This window comes from Carcharodon carcharias, chromosome 6 (assembly GCF_017639515.1).
Source record: "Carcharodon carcharias isolate sCarCar2 chromosome 6, sCarCar2.pri, whole genome shotgun sequence".
In the NCBI taxonomy this organism is placed as follows: domain Eukaryota; kingdom Metazoa; phylum Chordata; class Chondrichthyes; order Lamniformes; family Lamnidae; genus Carcharodon; species Carcharodon carcharias.
Genome location: NC_054472.1, coordinates 51,340,011 through 51,360,239, shown reverse-complemented (window position 1 = coordinate 51,360,239; position 20,229 = coordinate 51,340,011). Strand labels below are relative to the sequence as shown.

General features: G+C 42.5%; 1 protein-coding gene across 2 annotated transcripts in view; it reads left to right on the top strand.

The window, feature by feature from the left end:
* Positions 1 to 20,229, top strand: part of fbxl2 (F-box and leucine-rich repeat protein 2) — a 221,297-nt gene that overhangs the window by 126,681 nt on the left and 74,387 nt on the right. For both annotated transcript variants that reach the window (XM_041190237.1, XM_041190238.1), the window contains one exon: positions 7,956 to 8,082. In XM_041190237.1, the coding sequence (XP_041046171.1) occupies positions 7,956 to 8,082 (127 nt within the window). The remainder of the gene's footprint in view (positions 1 to 7,955; positions 8,083 to 20,229) is intronic.

Below are 20,229 nucleotides of genomic sequence, written 5' to 3'. Positions count from 1 at the left end.
GGGCTGACAAGAGGCAAGTAACATACATGCCATACAAGTGCCAGGCAATGACCATCTTCTTCAACAAGAGAAAATCTACCATTGTCCTTTGACATTCAAAAGCATCACCATCACTGAATCCTCCATTATCAACACCCTGGGGATTACCATTGACCAGAAACTGAACTGGACTAGCCATATAAATACTGTGGCTACAAGAGCAGGTCAGAGGCTAGGAATCCTGCGACAAGTAACTCACCTCCTGACTCCCCAAGGCCTGTTCACCATCTACAAAGCACAAGTCAGGAGTGTGATGGAATACTCTCCACTTGGCTGGTTGAGTGCAGTTCCCACAACACTCGAGGATTAATTCCTATCTAAAATCTAGTTTTTTGTCTTTGTGCTTTAATTTAGCAATTAACTAAAAATAACTCCTTAAGTTAAGAGAAGTTAAGTTTTTTTATTTCAGCCTTAAAATGGGTATACAAGGTCTGAGAGCAGCTGCAGCTAGCTTAGACTGGCTTTCAGAAGCTTGAATCGGTTGTTTTTGAGAGAGTATATAAACACACCTTCCTCAGTGCTGGTTTCATCTGCATTGAGTGGCTGCTTCAAGTGCACCGAGTATAAAGTGGGAGTTTGGTGAGTGAGTTCAGTGAAGATGGGAAGGAGATGCTCCTTTCTTTTTCTACATTTTTCAGCCTCCAATAGCTGGCTCTTACTTCGGTACAGGGGAAGAAGCTGATTGGCGAGTAACTGGTAATTATTCTACTTACACTAATTTTAAAAACTATTGATTACAATTAGTATATAGCAGGTCAGCTCAGCTTAGTGGAATGTACATCCTATGGCATGTGGGAAGTCATGGACACACCATGTGTCCTAAATAAATACACCTGCAGGAAGTGTCACTGGCTGTGGAAGCTTGAGTTCCAAGTTTCTGAACTTGAGCGCCAGCTGGAGTCATTGTTGTGCATCTGCAAGACTGAGAACTATGTGGATAGTTTAGGGAGGTGGTCACACTGCAGGTTAGAAGTGTACGGGCAGAGAGGCAATGAGTCGAAGAGAACCAGGCAGATGGTGCAGGAGTTCTCTGACTCCATCTTACTTGCTAATCAGTTTTCCATTTTGCATACTGGTGAGGGCAGTGGTTCCTCAGGGGAGTGAAGCCACGACAAAGTCCGTAGCACCATGATTAGCTCAGCTGCACAGGAGGGAAGGGAAAAGAGTGAAGAGCAATAGTGATGGGGTAATTCAATAGTCAGGGGATCAGACGGGCATTGTCGCAGCAGTAAACATGACTCCTGGATGGTATGTTGCTTCCCTGGTGCTTGGATCAAGGGTGTCATGGAGCGGCTGCAGGGCCTTCTGGGGGAGGTAGCGGCCCACTTTGGTCCCAATGACAGGTAGAAAAAAAGGATGAAGTCCTGAAAGCAGATTTTAGGGAGCCAGGAAGGAAATTAAAAAGCAGATCCTCAAGCAATAATGTCAAAATTACTCCCAGTGCCACATGTTAGCAAGCATAGGAATAGGAAGATTGATTGATTTGAACGCGTGGTTGGAGAATTGGTGTAGGAGGGAGGGCATCAGATTTCTGAGGCATTGAGACCTGTACAAGATGGACGGGTTACACTTTAACAGGATCGGGATTAATATCTCTCAGGATATGCTAGTGCTTAAGAGGAAGGTTTAAACTAGCTTGTCAGGGGGGCGGGAACCTGAGAGGTAGCTCAAATTGGAAGGAAGTAAAGCCAGGAACAGGAAGTAGAAGCAAAGACGAAACAAAGGCGAGCATCAGCTAGGCGTCATATGTGGAATAATGACAAAAAGACTAAATCAAGGGTGTACGACCTGAATGCACACAGCATTTGCAACAAGATAGTTGATTTGAAGGCACAAACAGAGGTAAGTCGGTATGATCTGATTGCCATTACGGAAACATGGCTACAGGATGACCAAGACTGGGAACTGAATATTCAAGGATATTTGACATTTAGGAAGGACAGGCAAAACGGCAAAGGAGGCAGTGTTGGGATGGGATTGGTATATTAATAAAAGAGGATTTCAGATCAGAAGAACAAAATGTGGAACCTGTTTGGGTGCAGCTAAAAACAGCAAGGGACAGCACACATTGTTTGATGGCTTCTGAACCAGTTCTATCAGTCATGATAGTGTGGGGCATTGTTTTAATCAGAATTGGAGAAGCATGTAGCATGGGTAACACAGTAATCATGGATGACTTCAATCTGCATATAGACTGGGTAAACCTAATGAACACTAATATTGTGGAGAATGAGTTTCTGGAGCATGTTCGGGATGGATTTCTACAGCAGTGTGTTGAGGAACTAACTAGAGAACAGGCTATTTTAGATCTAGTATTTTGTAATGAGAAAGGGCTAATTAATCATGTTTTAAAAGAATCTTAAGGGATGAGTGACCATTATAGGATACAATTTTCCATTATGTTTGAAGGTGAGGTAGTTCAATCTGCAATCTGAAGCCAGGGTGTTAAATTTGAACAAAGGAAAATATGAAGGTATGAGGGGCAAATTGGCCGAGGTGGATTGGGAAGATGCATTAAAAGGTATGACAGTACATCGGTAATGATTAGTCCTTAAGGAATTATGACATTGTTTACAGCAACTATACATTCCTTCAAGGTACAAAAATCCAAAAAGAAAGATCAGTCAGCCATGGCTAATGAAGTTGAGGATTGTATGAGATGAAAAGAAAAGGTCTATAAAGTTGCCAGAAATAGTAGTAAACCTGAGGATTGGGAGCATTTTAGAATACAGCGAAGGAGGACCAAGAAACTAATAAAGAAAGGGAGAATAGAATATGAATGTAAACTAGCAAAAAACATAAAAACATACTGTAAAAGGTTCTGTAGATACTTAAAAAGGAAATGTTTGGCTAAGACAAATGTGGGCCCATTACAGGTAGAGTCAGGAGAATTTATAATGGGCGGGATAGAGAAATGGCACAGAAACTAAATGCTTAGTTTGTGTCTGTCATCATGGAGGAAGACACAAGAAATCTCCCAGAATTAAAGATCCAAGGGACTAGAGAGAATGAGGAATTGAAGGAAATTAGTATTAGTAAGAAGGTTGTATTAGAGAAGGTTGATAAGTCACTGGGACCTGATGATCTACATCCCAGGATGTTGAAAGAGGGAGCTGTGGAGATAGTGATGCATTGGTAATCATCCTCCAAAATTCTGTGGATCCTGGAACAGTTCCTGCAGATTGCAAGGTAGCAAATGTCATTTAACAAGGGAGAGAGAAAACAGGGAACTACAGACCTGTTAGTCTTACATTAGTAGTAGGGAAAATGCTAGAATCTATTCTAAAGGATGTGATAAATGGACACTTGCATCTGACTGGGCATAGTCAACATAGATTTATGAATGGGAAATCGTGTTTGGTGAACTTGTTGGGAGTTTTTTTGAGGATGTTACTAATAGAGTTGATAAAGGGGAGTCGGTGGACGCAGTGTATTTGGATTTTCAGAAGACTTGTGATGAAGTCCCCACAGGAAGTTGGTTAGCAAAATGAAAGCACATGGGATAGGAGATAATATACTGGCATGGATTAAGGATTGGTTAATAGGCAGAAACCATATGAAAGAGTATGAATAAGTGAGTTATTTTTGTGTTAGCAGGCTGTGACTCGTGAGGTACCGCAAGAATTAGTACTTGGGCCGCAGCTGTTCACAATATATATCAATGATTTGGATGTGAGGACTGAATGTAATATTTCCAATTCATGGATGGCACGAAACTAGGTGGGAATGTGTGTTGTGAAGATGATGCAAAGTGGCTTCAAATAGATTTGGACCGACTTAGTGAGTGGGCAAGAACATGGCAGATGAAATATGTGCAAAAATGTGAGGCTACCCATTTTAGTAGGAGGAGCAGATGTGCAGAGTATATTTTAAATGTTAAGAGATTAGAAACTCTAGGTGTGTAAAGGAACCTGGGTGTCCTCATCAATAAGTCAGTGAAAGCTGACATGCAGGTCCAGTAAGCGATTAAGAAAGCTAATGGTATGTTAGCCTTTATCGCAAGAGGATTTGAGCAGCAAAGTCTTGCTTCAATTGTATAGAAGCTTGGTTAGACTGCACCTGGAGTATCGTGTGCAGCTTTGGTTCCCTTTCCTTAGGAAGGCAATTATTGCCGTAGAGGGAGTGTAACAAAGGTTCACCAGACTTGTTCCCACGATGGCGGGACTGTCCTGTGAAGATAGATTGGGGAAACTGGGCCTGCGTTTTCCAGTGTTTCAAAAATGAGGTGATTTCATTGAAACCTACAAAATACTTAAAAGGGATAGAAAGGGTAGATACAGGTAAGATGTTACCCCTGGTTGGGGAGCCTAGAACCAGGGGACACAATTTCAAAATAAGGGGGAAGCCACTTAGAATCGTGACAAGGAGAAATTTATTTACTCCGAGCGTTATGAATCTTTGGAATTCTGTACCCCAGAGGGCTGTGGAAGCTCAGTCATTGAGCTTGGCAGATTTCTAAATACCAGTGACATGAAGGGATATGGGGATAGTGTGGGGAAAAAGGCACTGAAGTGGATGATCAGCTATGATCATATTGAATGGCAGAGCAGGCCCGATGGGCTGAATGGTCTATTCTGCTCCTATATTCCTATTCCTATGTTTCTAAAATATTTGTATTTCTTTAGCTAGTCCTCCAAATCCACTTATGTTGTTGGTGCTGCTTAAGTCAACATGAGGTCTCTTGACACTGTCCACAAAATGTTGTGCTTTTGTGAATCTTTAGCTAACCATCTCTTTTGGGCCACTTGATCAAATGCCTTCTGAAAGTCCATAACGTTGATAAACATTTTCCTGTCCGCTACTTCAAAAATATTCAATTGGGTTTTTCAGGCATCACCTATCCTTCACCAGTCCACGCTGGCTGACTGATCACCTGAAAATTTTGAAGCTGTTCAGTCAACATATCCTTAATTATTGACTCTAGTATGTTTCCAACAACTTGTGGGGTGTCCATGACTAAGGACCTTATATTTAAGATGGTTACTAATTAATCCAACAGGGAATCCAGGAGAGGCATTTTTATTTGGAGAATAGAATATGGAATCTAGTGTGACATAGAATGTTTAAGATGACCTGGCATAGATGATTTTAAGGGAAAGCTAGATAAATGCATGAGGAGTCGAAGGATATGCTGAGAGCCTTTGTTGAAGTGGGGTGGGGGAGGCAGCCCATTTTAACTTTAACACCAGCGTCGACAAGTTGGATCAGATATCTCTCAATGTTTCCCTTTCATCTACGTGGTTAATAAGGCCACCTATCCTTGTGTCATTACATTTGGAAAAGTGGCTTTTTATCCCTTATCTAAGTTAATAAATGTGATGTAAATTCCTTGTGATCCTAAATTGAATTTTTGTAGAGATTGCTATAAACAGGGAGTGATTTAATACTTAAGAATTGTAAATGAAATTGCTTCTAATCTGTCTTCAAATTTCGTCTGTCCTAAAAAATCTGGGAGAGGGAGAATTGCTCTGGCCTCATTTGTATAGTGACCTCATAAATGTATTTGATATCCCTCCGATCCCTTTGTACACCTTGAATGCTGCCAAAACCCTAATTCACGGGTAAGTACTTCAGAGTTTGAATTTATCCTCCTCCTTCTTTGACATTGTTCACAAGATAAAACTCTTGGAAAAATGTCATAATTTCCTCATCCTTGCCAAATTCTACTGTCTGCCTAGGCCCATGAGAACTGACTTTAAGATCTTTCCCTTCAAATCCTTCCCTGTTCTCACTCCCTAATCTGAAAAATCTCCTCTACACTTCCAACATTGGCTTCCCGCTCCTTGTCATCCATTGCATCAATGGTGCCAGCTCCTTCAGTCACTGTGCTCCTAACCTCAGACACGCCCTCATCTGTTTTTTAATAAACTCCCTAAACTTTTCCCTCTCTTCAAAATCATCTAGGGCCCATCTATTCAGTTGCGTTTTTACCCAAGTCCTTCTTGCTTATTTACTCTTTGCTCTTGCTTTGTAATAGCCCTTGTATGTCTCTGCACACAAGGATTGCCATAGAAATGCTGCTTGTGATTTTCAGAAGAGCATAGGTATAATAGCTTGGCACAGAGCTTATTTTAAGTTTTCATTTTGACATTTTGTCAGTCCAAGTCTCAATACTGTGTGCATTTGTCCTTACCACTTATCACTAGAATTGAGGATACTCATCCCCACTCTCAATTCTATCACATCATTTTAAAAGTTTTTCAATATTGACAATGATATTCTGATTATGAAAATGTACTATTTTACATAGTAAAATTCATTGGTTTTGGGGAATGAATGATGTGGGAAATTTTGTCCCAGTTAGCATACTTGAAGAAATTAACTATTCCGTAGCCTGTGCCCTCTTTTGCAGTTTGAACCTTTTCCAACTTAGCAAGTTACCTTTCACAGACCCATATTGTTTATTCCCTGGCACACTTAATTAACAGAGCCCCAGTCTAACAAGTAAATTTGATCATAGTGAATAGTTTACTGTAAACTATATAGAAAGACCATGGCAAATTCGGTCAAATACAGAAAATGCTGGAAAAACTCAACAGGTCTGGCAGCATCTGTGGGCAGAGAAACAAAGTTAATGTTTCAGGTTGATAACTTTTCATCAATACTTCAAAATCAGGCGAGCTGAAAAATATGAACACAATTCATCATCCCACTACCAATAAGATTTAGCCTAGTGAAATTCTGCTTGTTCAAGTAGATGCTTTTTTAAGAAAAAAGGAATCCAGTGTATAAATATCAGGTTTTACAGTCATAAATCAATTTCAATTACAATCCAAGGCCACAACATGTTCTGTCAGTTTGGTTGATGGAAATTATTACTGCATCATACTGCTGAATTACTGTTTTGAATTTATTTTCAAATAAAATGAGACGCTGAAGCACAAACTTAAGCAAACTACCATACAGTACAGTTGGCAATGTACATCATATGCCCCCTCGTTTGGTTGGTGAGAGAAGTCTAATTCTTTCTCTTGATGAAAGTCTCTGATTTGTAAATATACACTTCACAGGATACTGTGATTAACCCAACTTCATCTGTAAAGGTACATGAAATAGAAATTGATTAATGACCATCACTCATGATATTTATACATTTGATTCCTTCAAAAAAAACCTACTTGAACAAGCAGAATTTCTGCAGATTAACACCTTAGTAAACAGTGGGATGATGGCCTACAAATTATGTATATTCAGTGTTCATCCTTTTCAGACAGATTGTTTTTTAACAACCTACATTTCACCATTGTGGGTTCATGTAAAATAGCCTAGTTGAGGTCCCATTTAAACTACTATGGGCTGTATTTTGGCAGCCAAACAGGAATACAAAACAGCAAAATTACATTTAGGTCAGAGTGAGGTGATAAAGTAACCATTTGATGAACTTCATTGATAGATGACAGAAATGGGTGAAGTATTAATTAAATTAAACCATGTATTGCAGCTAATCTTGGCTATCCACTGATGACACAATTTTGGTTCTTTGAAAATATGAGAGATTTCCCTAAGGCATGGTTGGAAGATGCCTTTTCTTGCAGATTTAACCTCCAATTTAGTAGCATATAAAACCAATGGCAAAAATTCCTATTTTTGTCATGATCTTCCTGTATGCGGAGCAAGCTGGATGGGTCAAATGGCCTGTGCCTCCTATTTCTTATGTTCCTATGTCACACCACGACACAGGCCATATCACAATATTGTATTTTATATTTTGGTAAAGCTGGAATGTTTCTAGAGTCTTCAAAAGGGTTGATTGCTTAAACTGTTGCCAATTTCACAATATGGACTAACAGAAATTGTGTTTTAAGACACATCTTTGTATGGCTTATATCCTAATTCGGTAAAGTTAGAGGTTTCTATTGATTTTAAATTTGAATTAAATTATACCTTTACTGAACTGCATTTTTTTTGCCTTTCAGTGAGGGTAATCGAAACCTTGAGCATTTAAACATTTCCTGGTGTGACCAGGTGACGAAGGATGGGATAGAGGCTCTAGTGGGAGGATGTAGTGGTCTGAAGGCCATGTTTTTGAGAGGGTGCACACAGGTTGGTAATTTTTATTTACCAATGTTTTTAAAGTAAATCGCATTCTTCTCATCCATTCAATCTCCACATACAACTGAATATACTGCCATACAATGAGAGGACATAACTGAGGAGCTGTCAATTTTAAGAACCTGGGCTAAACAGAGCCCACAATAGTCGGAAACTTTCTCTATCCTTGCTATATGTCTTAGTATCATTTTCAACGTTTGCCTCTGTTGCTTTTCCTCTATGATTTTGTCACTTTAATTTACGTTAATTTGTGCTTTTGTATTATTCCCTTCCACAAAATTTGTGGAAGCTAAAACCTTGGTGTCCAAAGTCTCTGTATGATTGACTTGGAAAGTTTTTTTTAAAAAGGTGTCAGCTTCCAGCATGCGCTTCCTTGTTTTCATGTCCTGAGTCGATCCAGAGAACTCATTGTCAACTTTAACCAGTGCTGATGTACTGTTCCAAAATTGTCCTAAATCCCATCCAGTGAGAAGTACTGATAAGATTGCTCCAAGTTTGAATCAGGCACTTCAAGGATACATAATAATGCTAGAATAAGATTGTTCAGATCTGTTGGAATTTCCTCAGGGAACAAGCAGTCGTGCAACCTCCACCTCAGGGTTCTGTACCTGATTCCATGCTGATCAACACTAGTGCAGTGACTAAGGTAGTTGAAACACCATGATTGATACATTCTCTCATAGATTACCCACAAAGTACTCAGTGACTACCAATATCATCTGAGGTCAGCACGCTGTTGAATATTGTATTTATGTTGGCTAACTAAAAATTAGACATCGATATCACACTCCAGTTGTTGCACCAGAAATTGATCTTGGTGGCTGGCAATTACAACAATTGCTAATCCAAAACATTTGAAGGAAAGCTTTTTTGCTATCTCTTTGACTATATAAGGTTCAGCTTCTTATCGTAGGCCTCCCACAGTCTTGAGATGGTAGCCCGATGTAGATGCACAAGCATACTGACACTGCCAGTTGTGTTTACCAAAAAAAAATGCCTGCCCCCAGTTGTCCCAATAGAGATTACCACAATTAGCCATATATGGGGATATTAGATCAGATTAGCAAAAACTTGGTCGAAGAGAGAGGTTTTAAGAAGTGCCTTCAAAGGGGAAAGTGAGGTAGAGTTGGATGGAGAGGTATAAAGAGAGAATTCCTGGGGTTGGGCAACTGAAGACACAGCCACCAATGGTGGAGCAATTATAATTCTAAATGAATAAGAAACCAGAATTAGAATCACAGAGGCCTACAGCACAGAAAAAGGCCCTTCGGCTCATCAAGTCTGTGCCAGTCAAACAAGTACCTAACTATTCTAATCCCATTTTCCAGCGCTAGGCCCATAACCTTGTATGCCATGGCATCGCAAGTGCACATCCAAATACTTCTTAAATATTATGAAGGTTTCTACCTTTACCACCCTTTCAGCAGTGAGTTCCAGATTCCCACCACCCTCTGGGTGAAAAAATTCTTCCTCACATCCCCTCTAAACCTCCTGCCCCTTAGCTTAAATCTATCCCCCTTGGTTATTGATCTCTCCGCCAAGGAGAAAAGTTCCTTCCTGTCTACCCTATCTATGCCCCTCATAATATTATACACCTCAATCATGTCCCCCCTCAATCTCCTCTGCTCCAGGGAAAATAACCCCAGTCTATCCAATCTCTCCTCATAACTAAAACTCTCCAGCCCAGGCAACATCCTGGTAAATCTCCTCTGTAGTCTCTCTAGTGCAATCACATCCTTCCTATAATGCGGATTCCAGAACTGCACGCAATACTCTAGCTGTGGCCTAACCAGCATTTTATACAGCTCCAGCATAACCTCCCTGCTCTTATATTCTGTGCCTCGGCTAATAAAGGCAAGTATCCCATATGCCGCCTTAACCATCTTATCTACCTGTCCTGCTACCTTAAGGGACCAGAGGACATGTACACCAAGGTCCCGCTGATCTTCAGTACTTCCCAGGGTCCTACCATTCATTGTGTATTAGAGGAGTACAGATATCTTGGAGGTTGTTGGGTTGGAGGATATTAGAGGTAGAGAGTTCAATCCTTTTTCTGATGTGGGCAAGAGCCAACCAAGTTGTAAAAGAGAACTAATTTATTGCAAAGACATTCTGCCAATGCGCTTTTGCTACTTTCCTATGGTAACCCTAGGAATTCTGCTTTAGATGGGTCAATAGCTGAGGATTTGATCATTTCAGTTGAGTCTGCAGCTATTTCCATACTCTCCCTAAGAGCAGTTTACTCACCAGCCAATTAAATTACAGCTTTCCTGTGATGTCATATCATGTCACTTTTTAGACTCAGCATGCTCCCGGACTCTTGGGAGCTCTAATGTAAAATATGTTGTTAACATTATGCAACTAGGTGCCAGTCTTTGAAGGGAGGAAAGCTTTTAGACGTAAGCTAACATTTTATTCTTTCTTGGGATGTGGCCATCAATGGTAAGGCTGACATAAAATTCCCTTCCCTTAATTGCCCTTGAAGAGACAGGTGGACCACCACCTTGATGATCTTCAGTCCATGTGGTGAAGGTACTTCCATAATGTTGTTAGGTAGGGAGTTCCATGATGCAGGAACTATGATATATGTCCAACTACATGTTTTGCCCATGTTTGGTGTTTTACTTTAGTGGTGATGTTACATGCATGTACCTGCTACCCCTGCTGTTGTGGGTTTGAGAGGTGTTGCCAAAAAAGCCTTGGTGTTTGTCCTGTAGAAGGTATACATGCAGCCATAGTGAGCTGATGGTGAAATCGAGTTGTTGTTTGTCCTAGATAGTGTTGAGCTTCTTGAGTGTTGTTGCTCCCCCATTTAGGCAAGTGGAGCATATTCCATCGCATTCCTGATTTGTGCCTTGTAGGCGGTGGAGAGGCTTTGTGCAATCAGGAGGTGATCCTTTTGCCATAAAATATTCAGCCTCTGACCTGGTCTGGTAGCCAAGGTATAAATATGGGCTGGTCTAGCTGAGTTTGTGGTTAGTAGTGTGACAACCACCTCCTCCCCATCGCCCCACCCCCAAACCCCAGCCACCACCTCAGAATGTTGCAGATGATAATGCCATTACCTGGTATGAGGAGATGGTTAAGTTTTCACTTGTTGGAGATGGTCGTTTCCTGGAACAGATGTTACAGCTTAACAGCCCAACCATGCATGTGAGCATGGACTGCTTCAATTTTTTGAAGAATTGCAAATTAAATTGAACACTGCAAACATTAGCATGCTGCCCCACTTCAGACCTTTTGATGAAGGGAAGGTTATTGGTGAGACAACTGAAGAGAGTTGGGTTTTTTTTATTATTCATGGACAGCATGTGGGCTTTTGCTGGCTGGGCCAGCATTTATTGCCTATCCCTAGTTGTCCTTGAGAAAGTGGTGGTGAGCTGCCTTCATGAACCGCTGCAGTCCATGTGGTGTCGGTACCTCCACAGTGCTGTTAGGAAGGGAGTTCCAGGATTTTAACCCAGTGACGGTGAAGGAATGGCGATATGTTTCCAAGTCAGGATGACGAGTGGCTTGGAAGGGAACTTCCAGGTGGTGATGGTCCCATGTACCTGCTGCCCTTGTCCTTCTAGATGGCTGTGTTGATGGGTTTGGAAGATGCTGTCAGTGGTACTTTGGTGAATTCCTGCAGTGCATCCTGCAGATGGTACACATTGCTGCTACTGTGTGTCGGTGGTGGAGGGAGTGAATGTTTGTGGATGTGGTACCAGTCACACGGGCTGCGTTGTCCTGGACGGTGTCCAGCTTCTTGACTCTTGTGGGAGCTGCACTCAACCAGGCAAGTGGGGAGTATTCCATCACACTCCTGACTGGTACCTTGTAGATGGTGGACAGGCTTTGGGGAGTCAGGAGGTGAGTTATTAGTCACAGGACTCCTGTCCTCTGACCTGCTCCTGTGGCTACAGTTTTTATATGGCTATTCCAGTTCAATTTCTGGTCAATGGTAATCCCCAGGATGTTGATAGTGGGGGATTCATTGATGGTGATGCCATTGAACATCAAGAGGCAATGGTTAGATTGTCTCTTGTTGGAAATGGTCATTGCCTGGCACTTGTGTGGTATGAACGTTACTTACCACTTGTCAGCCCAAGCTTGGATATTGTCCAGGTCTTGCTGCATTTGGACATGGACTGCTCCAGTATCTGAGGAGTCACAAATGGTGCTGAACATTGTGCAATCATCTTCCATTTCTGACCTTATGATGGAAGGAAGGTCATTGATGAAGCAGCTGAACATGGTTGGGTCTAGGACACTACCCTGAGGAACTCCTGCAGTGATGTCCTGGAGCTGAGATGACTTAACATCCAACAACCACAACCATCTTCTGTTGTGCCAGATATGACTCCGTTTTTCCCCCTGATTGACTCCAGTTTTGACAGGGCTCCTTGATGCCACACTCGGTCAAATGCTGCCTTGATGTCAAGGCAGTTACTCTCACCTCACCTCGGGAGTTCAGCTGTTTTGTCCATGCTTGAACCAAGACTGTAATGAGGTTAGGAACTGAGTGACCCTGGCGGAACCCAAACTGGGCGTCAGTAAGCAGGTTATTGCTAAGCAAATTCTGTTTGATAGCTCGGCTGATGACCCCTTCCATTACTTTACTGATGATCAAGAGTGTTACATGGCCAGGTTGGATTTTTCCTGCTTTTTGTGAGCATGGTGTACAGGAACACCTGGGCAATTTTCCACTTTGCCGGGCAGATGCAAGTATTGTGGCTGTACTGGAACAGCATGGCCAGGGGCACGGCAAGTTCTGAAGCACTTCTTCAGTACTATTGCCGGAATATTGTCAGGACCCATAGCTTTTGCAGCATCCAGTGCCTTCATCTGTTTCTTGACATCACATGGGGTGAATTGAATTGACTGAAAACTAGCAACTATGATACTGGGGACCTTTGGAGGAGGCCAAGATAGATCATCCGCTCAGCACTGCTGGCTGAAGATTGTTGCAAATGCTTCAGCCTTATCTTTGCTCTGATGTACTGGGCTCCCCCATCATTGTGGATGGGGATATTTGTGGAGCTTTCTTCCCCAGTGAGTTACTTAATTGCCCACCGCCATTCACGATTGGAAGTGGCAGGAATGCAGAGCTTAGATCTGACCTGTCGGTTGTGGGATCGCTTAGCTGTGTCTATCACTTGCTGCTTATGCTGTCTGGCACATGGTAGTCCCGTGTTATAGCTTCACCAGGTTGACATCTCATTTTTAGGTATGCCTGGTGCTGCTCCTGGCATCCCCTCCTGCACTCATCATTGAACCTGGGTTGATCCTGGCTTTATGGTTGTGGTAGAGTCGGGGATATGCCAGGCCATGAGGTTACAGATTATATTAGAGTACAATCTGGTGCTGCAGATGGCCCACAGCGCCTAATGGATGCCCAGTCTTGAGTTGCTAGATCAGTTAGAAATCTATCCCATTTAGCACGGTGGTTGTGCCACACAACATGGGGAGGTATTCTCAGTGTGAAGGCTGGACTTCGTCTCCACAACGACTATGTAATGGTCACTCCTACTGATACTGTCGTACTGTCATGGACAAATGCATCTGTGGCAGGCAGGATAGTGAGATTTTTCCCACTTAATTGGTTCCCTCACCACCTGCTGCAGACCCAGTCTAGCAGCTATGTCCTTTAGGATTCGGCCAGCTCGGTCAGTAGTGGTGCTACCGAGCCACTCTTGGTGATGGACATTGAAGTCCCCCACCCAGAGTACATTCTGCACCCTTGACACCCTAAGTGCTTCCCCTAAGTGGTGTTCAACTTGGAGGAGCACTGATTCATCATCTGAGGGCGGGTGGTACATGGTAATCAGCAGGAGGTTTCCTTGCCCATGTTTGATCTGATGCCATGAGGTCCTAAGTCGATGTTCAGGACGTCCGGGGCAACTCCCTCCCGACTATATACCACTGTGCCACCACCTCTGCTGGGTCTCTCCTTTTGGTGGGACAGGACATACCCAGGGATGGTGATGGTGGTGTCTGGGCCATTCTTTGTAAGATATGATTCTGTGAGGATGACTATGTCAGGCTGTTGCTTGACTAATCTGTGAGACAACTCTCAATTTTGGCATTAGCCCCCAGAAGTTAATAAGGACATTGCAGGGTTGAGAGGGCTGAGTTTGCTGTTGTATTTTCCGGTGCCTAGGTGGATGCCGCGTCGTCCGTCCGGTTTCATTCCTTTTTTGAAACTTTGTAGCGGTTTGATACAACTAAGGGCTTACTAGGCCATTCCAGAGGGTATTTAAGAGTCAACCATATTGCTGTGGGCCTAGAGTCACATGTAGGCCAGACAAGGTAAGGACGGCAGATTTCCTTCCCTAAAGGATATTAGTGAACCAGATGGGTTTTAAATATCTAAGACTCTACCCTCAGAAACACCTGCAGTGATGACCTGTTGCTTAAATGATTGGTCTTGAACAACTACAATAATTTTCTTTTACGCCAGTTATGACTCCCAACTATTGAAGAATTTTCCTCCTAATCCCATTGAGTTCAGTTTTATTCAGGTTCCTTTAGGCCACACTTAGTCAATTGCTACCTTCAGGTTGTTGGGGGCGGGGTGGGGGGTTGTGGGGAGGTGGTGGCTAGGGTGCTCACCCTAATTTAAAATAGTCAGAGCAGGTGGCAGCAGGGGTCCAGAAACCAAGTGTTATTCTCTGCCTCAGCTGCAGTCAGTGTCAGCACTTCTCTCTCTATTGTCAGGATTGCCAGTGAGGGTTCACATCCAACATTTTTAAGATAGGTGAGAACTCATTTTGTTCAGATGAAGAATAGTTTTAGGGGGTGCTCTTGAGATTCAAGGGAGTATTTTCATGAGACAGCTGAACCAGGGATGTTTTGACTCCAGCAGTGCAGAAATCTTTGCTTTTATAGTGCATAAAAATGTAATGCAACTACAGATCAGATTAAAGCAAAAAACTGTGGATGCTGGAAATCCAAAACAAAAACAAAAATACCTGGAAAAACTCAGCAGGTCTGGCAGTATCTGTGGAGAGGAGCACAGTTAATGTTTCGAGTCTGAATGACCCTTCAACAGAACTAAGTAAAAATATAAGCTGGTTTAAGGGGTGGGTGGGACAAGAAGAGCTGGATAGAGGGCCAATGATAGGTGGAGATAACCAAAAGATGTCATAGACAAAAGGACAAAGAGGTGTTGAAGGTGGTGATATTATCTAAAGGAATGTGCTAATTAAGGGTAGAAAGGATGAGCAAGGTACAGATAGCCCTAGTGGTGGTGGGGTGGGGGGAAGGGATCGAAATAGGCTAAAAGGCAGAGATAAAACAATGGATGGAAATACACCTAAAAATAATAGAAGTAGGTGGGAAAAGAAAAATCTATATAAATTATTGGAAAAAACAAAAAGGAGGGGGAAAATCGGAAAGGGGGTGGGGATGGAGGAGAGAGTTCATGATCTAAAATTGTCGAACTCAATATTCATTCCGGAAGGATGTAAAGTACCTAGTTGGAAGATGAGGTGCTGTTCCTCCAGTTTGTGTTGAGCTTCGCTAGATCAATGCAGCAAGCCAAGGACGGACATGTGGGCATGAGAGCAGGGTGGAATGTTGCAATGGCAAGCGACAGGGAGGTCTGGGTAATGCTTGCAGACAGACCAAAGGTGTTCTACAAAGCGGTCACCCAGCCTGCATTTGGTCTCTCCAATGTAGAGGAAACCTCATTGGGAGCAACGAGTGCAGTAGACTAAGTTGAGGGAAGTGCAAGTGAAACACTCCTGCATCCTCTGACATGTCCTCCTTCTTCCTTAACCAAGGTTTTCCACCCACGATAGTTGACAGGGCCCTCAACTGTGTCCGGCCCATCTCCCACGCATCTGCCCTCACATCTTCTTCTCCCTCCCAGAAACATGATAGGGTCCCCCTTGTCCTCACTTATCACCCCACCAGCCTCTGCTTTCAAAGGATCATCCTCCGCCATTTCCGCCAACTCCAGCATGATGCCACCACCAACCACATCTTCCCTTCACCCACCCCCCCGGCGGCATTCCACAGGGATCATTTCTTCTGGGACACCCTGGTCCTCCATCACCCCCTACACCTCAACCCCCTCCCACGCACCTTCCCATGCAACCGCAGAAGGTGCAACACCTGCCCCTTTACTTCCCCTCTCCTCACCGTCCAAGGGCCCAAACACTCCTTTCAAGTGAAGCAGCATTTCATTTGCACTTCCCTCAACTTAGTCTACTGCATTCGTTGCTCCCAATGCAGTTTCCTCTATATTGGAGAGACCAAATGCAGACTGGGTGAAAGCTTTGCAGAACACCTTTGGTCTGTCCGCTATCATTACCCAGACCTCCCTGTCGCTTGCCATTTCAACACTCCACCCTGCTCTCATGCCCACATGTCCGTCCTTGGCTTGCTGCATTGATCCAGTGAAGCTCAATGCAAACTGGAGGAACAGCACCTCATCTTCCAACTAGGCACTTTACAGCCTTCCAGACTGAACAATGAATTCAACAATTTTAGATCATGAACTCTCTCCTCCATCCTCACCCCCTTTCCGATTTTCCCCCGCCTTTTTGTTTTTTCCAATAATTTATATAGATTTTTCTTTTCCCACCTACTTCCATTATTTTTAAGTGTGTTTCCATCCATTGTTTTATCTCTACCTTTTAGCCAATTTCGATCTCTTCCCCCCACCCCACCCCCACTAGAGCTATCTGTACCTTGCTTGTCTTGCTTTCTACCCTTAATTATCACATTCCTTTAGATAATATCACCACCTTCAACACCTCTTTGTCCTTTTGTCTGTGACATCTTTTGGTTATCTCCACCTATCACTGGCCCTCTATCCAGCTCTTCTTGTCCCACCCACCCCTTAAACCAGCTTATATTTCACCTCTCTTCTATTTTTACTTAGTTCTGTTGAAGGGTCATTCGGACTCGAAACGTTAACTGTGCTCCTCTCCATAGATGCTGCCAGACCTGCTGAGTTTTTCCAGGTATTTTTGTTTTTGTTACAGATCAGATTGGTACGTCAGCAATGTTGCTTATAAGATCTATTTTAATATTAGAAAGTTTTTTTTTAAAGATTTAAGTTTGAGTAAGTAAACTACCAATGGAAACTTGGCAACTCTGACCTGTTCCAGTACAATCACCATATATCCTCAGTTGTTTTCTTTCTTCTATGCCACCAATCTCCTTTCTGATGTGCCCCAGGGCTTCATCATTAGACTTGTTTCTGTCCATTCTACTATGTCCCAGTGTCAGCTTCCACATACATCGATGATGCTCAATGTGGCTGTTCGATCACCACCACTGACTCCAGGTTCCTTACTATTCTCTGATTCCTTGGCCACCACAATTCATGGATGACTTGAAATGTCTCAAAGCTCATTATTGTTAATAATAAAACCTTCTGTTCAGCTGCGATCTGTAACATTATGCTTCTTACCTCATTACTGCCTGCGCTGAGAGTATCTGTAAATCCATCATGATGCATTATTAGCAGGATTTCTCATGTAGCTCAGATGTGGTTTACTGCTGCTTGGACGTTGTGTCCAAGTTTGTAATATTTCCTCATTACAGTTGTGCACCAAAAACATTTGTAGTGCTGAACCAAACAATTTGTCATTGGTGGCAGAAAATGATTGCAATTCCTTGCTTTGAGAAATTGCAGCTTTCCTTACCTATTAAATCAAGGATCTCTATTGAGGAGAACCTGTTAGGGCTTATAACCTGCCAATGATAGAAAATTCAGTTGGTGACAGAAGCATTTCCCAACAAACTGTGGTTACCTGGGATTTGAATCTTGTTTGCACAGCACATGGTTGCTACATTTGAATGAATTGTGACCTTAAGTAGCTTATGCTTAAGACTTAACTTTGTCTGCCATGGAGAATAAGCTCTGTACTGTAATATTGAACCTTTTGATTTGGCTTGGCATGTAGGTCAAGCCCAAATTTCTTGCATAACTTGTGCTGAGTTTCATTTCTCTCAAGAGAATTAAGGTGCAGAATGTTACTCATCATTGCATGCTTCTTCCTTCAAAGATACTATTACTGTTTCAATGTTCATGAAGCCATGCATTTCTAGCTGGACAGAACCTAGAACCTTTGCCAACCTAGGCTGATGTTTGTGTGCAAGAAATGTGGCAACCTGTTACAATATTAACTGCCTAAAATGCCCATAGAATAATGCACACTGTCAAATAGTCTGTAAATGCTAGTGTGAACTTCAGCATATTCTGCTTGGCTTATGTCCACATCTTGAGTGAATATGCATTAAATTTATAGTAAAACAATCGACATGTTAACTTCATTTAGCCATTAACATGCATTTACAAATCACTACTATCATAAATGTTGTAAGAGCTGTCACATTAAAAATGGTGGACAGCAAAAGACAAACTGGTCCATTCAGTCTGTCCAAAATAATTGTGATGCCCTACACATCACAATATATAAATGCACAACCCAGCCCACCTGATATCTTGTATAATATCTTGAGAGAGAATGCTGGTAAAAGCTGGAGGTTGGGAGTGCCTGAATGGAGGTGGTAGGAATATAAAATTCCTCTCTGACCATCTTGGGTGGTCAAAACTAGTCCAGGAGACCATCCTGTTCCTGATTAATGTTACAAGGAAGTCTCTGCCCTAGCCAGAAGCATGTCCAGGTCTCATTTGAAGGAATTCAGTAAATTCCCATGCTTAAAGCCAGCTCCACAGGTTTACTCTTCTCTGGAAAGAGAAGAACCTCCTCACATCTACTCTAGTTCTGCCTGTGCAAAACTTGTAAGACTAAACCCTCGCCCTCAGTCCCACAGGTGTCTGTGTTGGGGCCTCCACTTTTTACAATTTATATCAATGGCTTATATGACGCTAGCGAAGGCATAGTAGTTAAATTTACAGACGACAGAAAGGTAGGTAAGCACGTATGTTGTGAAGAAGACATAAGGAGTTTGCAGACAGGTATAGATAGTTTGAGTGAGTGGGTAAAAATATGGCAGATTATGTATAGTATGGGAAAATGTGAAATTGTTCGCTTTGGCAGGAAGAATAAAAAAGCAGAGTATTACTTAAACAGAACAACTGCAGATTTCCGAGGTGTAGAGAGATCTAGGTGTTCTAGTGTATGAGTCATAAAATGTTAGTATGCAGGTACAACACATAATCAGAAAGGCAAATGGAAAGCTGTCCATTATTATGAGATGAATTAAACATAAAAGTAAGGATGTTTTGCTTCAGTAATACGGGGCATTGGTGAGACAGCATCTCATGTATTGTGTGCAGTTTTGGCCTCCATATTTAAGGAAAGTTGAAAATATGTTGCAGGCGGTTCAGAGGAAATTTACTAGATTGATACCTGGAATGACTGGGTCCTCTTATGAGGATAGGTTGGACAGGCTGGGTTTGTTTCCACTGGAGTTTAGAAGAGTGAATGGTGACTTGATTGATGTATTTTAGATCCTGAATGGTCTTGACAAGGTGGACGTGGAAAGGATATTTCCTCTTGTGGGTGAGGCCAGAACTGGGGAGGCCCTGATTTTAAAATTAGGGGTCGCCTTTATAGGGCAGATGAGAATATTTTTCTGAGGGTTGTGCGACTTTGGAACTCTCTGACCAGAAGACATAGGAGTAGAAGTAGGCCATTCAGCCCTTCGAGCCTCCTCTGCCATTCAGTGAGATCATGGCTGATGTGATAACCCTCAACTCCTCTTTCCTGCCTTTTCCTCATAACCCTTGATTCCCTTACTGATTAAAAATCTGTCTATCTCAGCCTTTAATATACTTAAGGACCCAGCCTCTACAGCCCTCTGCAGTAAAGAATTCCACAGATTGACTACCCTCAGAGAAGAAATTCCTCCTCATCTCTGTTTTAAATAGGCACCCCCTTATTCTGAGATTATGCCCTCTGGTCCTACACAAGGGGAAACAACCTCTCAGCATCTACCCAGTCAAGCTCCCTAAGAATCTTATAGGTTTCAATTAGATTGCATCTCATTCTTCTAAACTCCAATGAGAACAGGCCCAACCTACTCAACCTCTCCTCATAAGAAAATCCCTCCATACCCAGAATCAACCTAGTGAACCTTCTCTGAACTGCCTCCAATGCCAGTATATCTTTTCTTAGATAAGGAGACCAAACTTGTTCACAGTATTCTAGGTGTGGTCTCACTAGTGCCTTG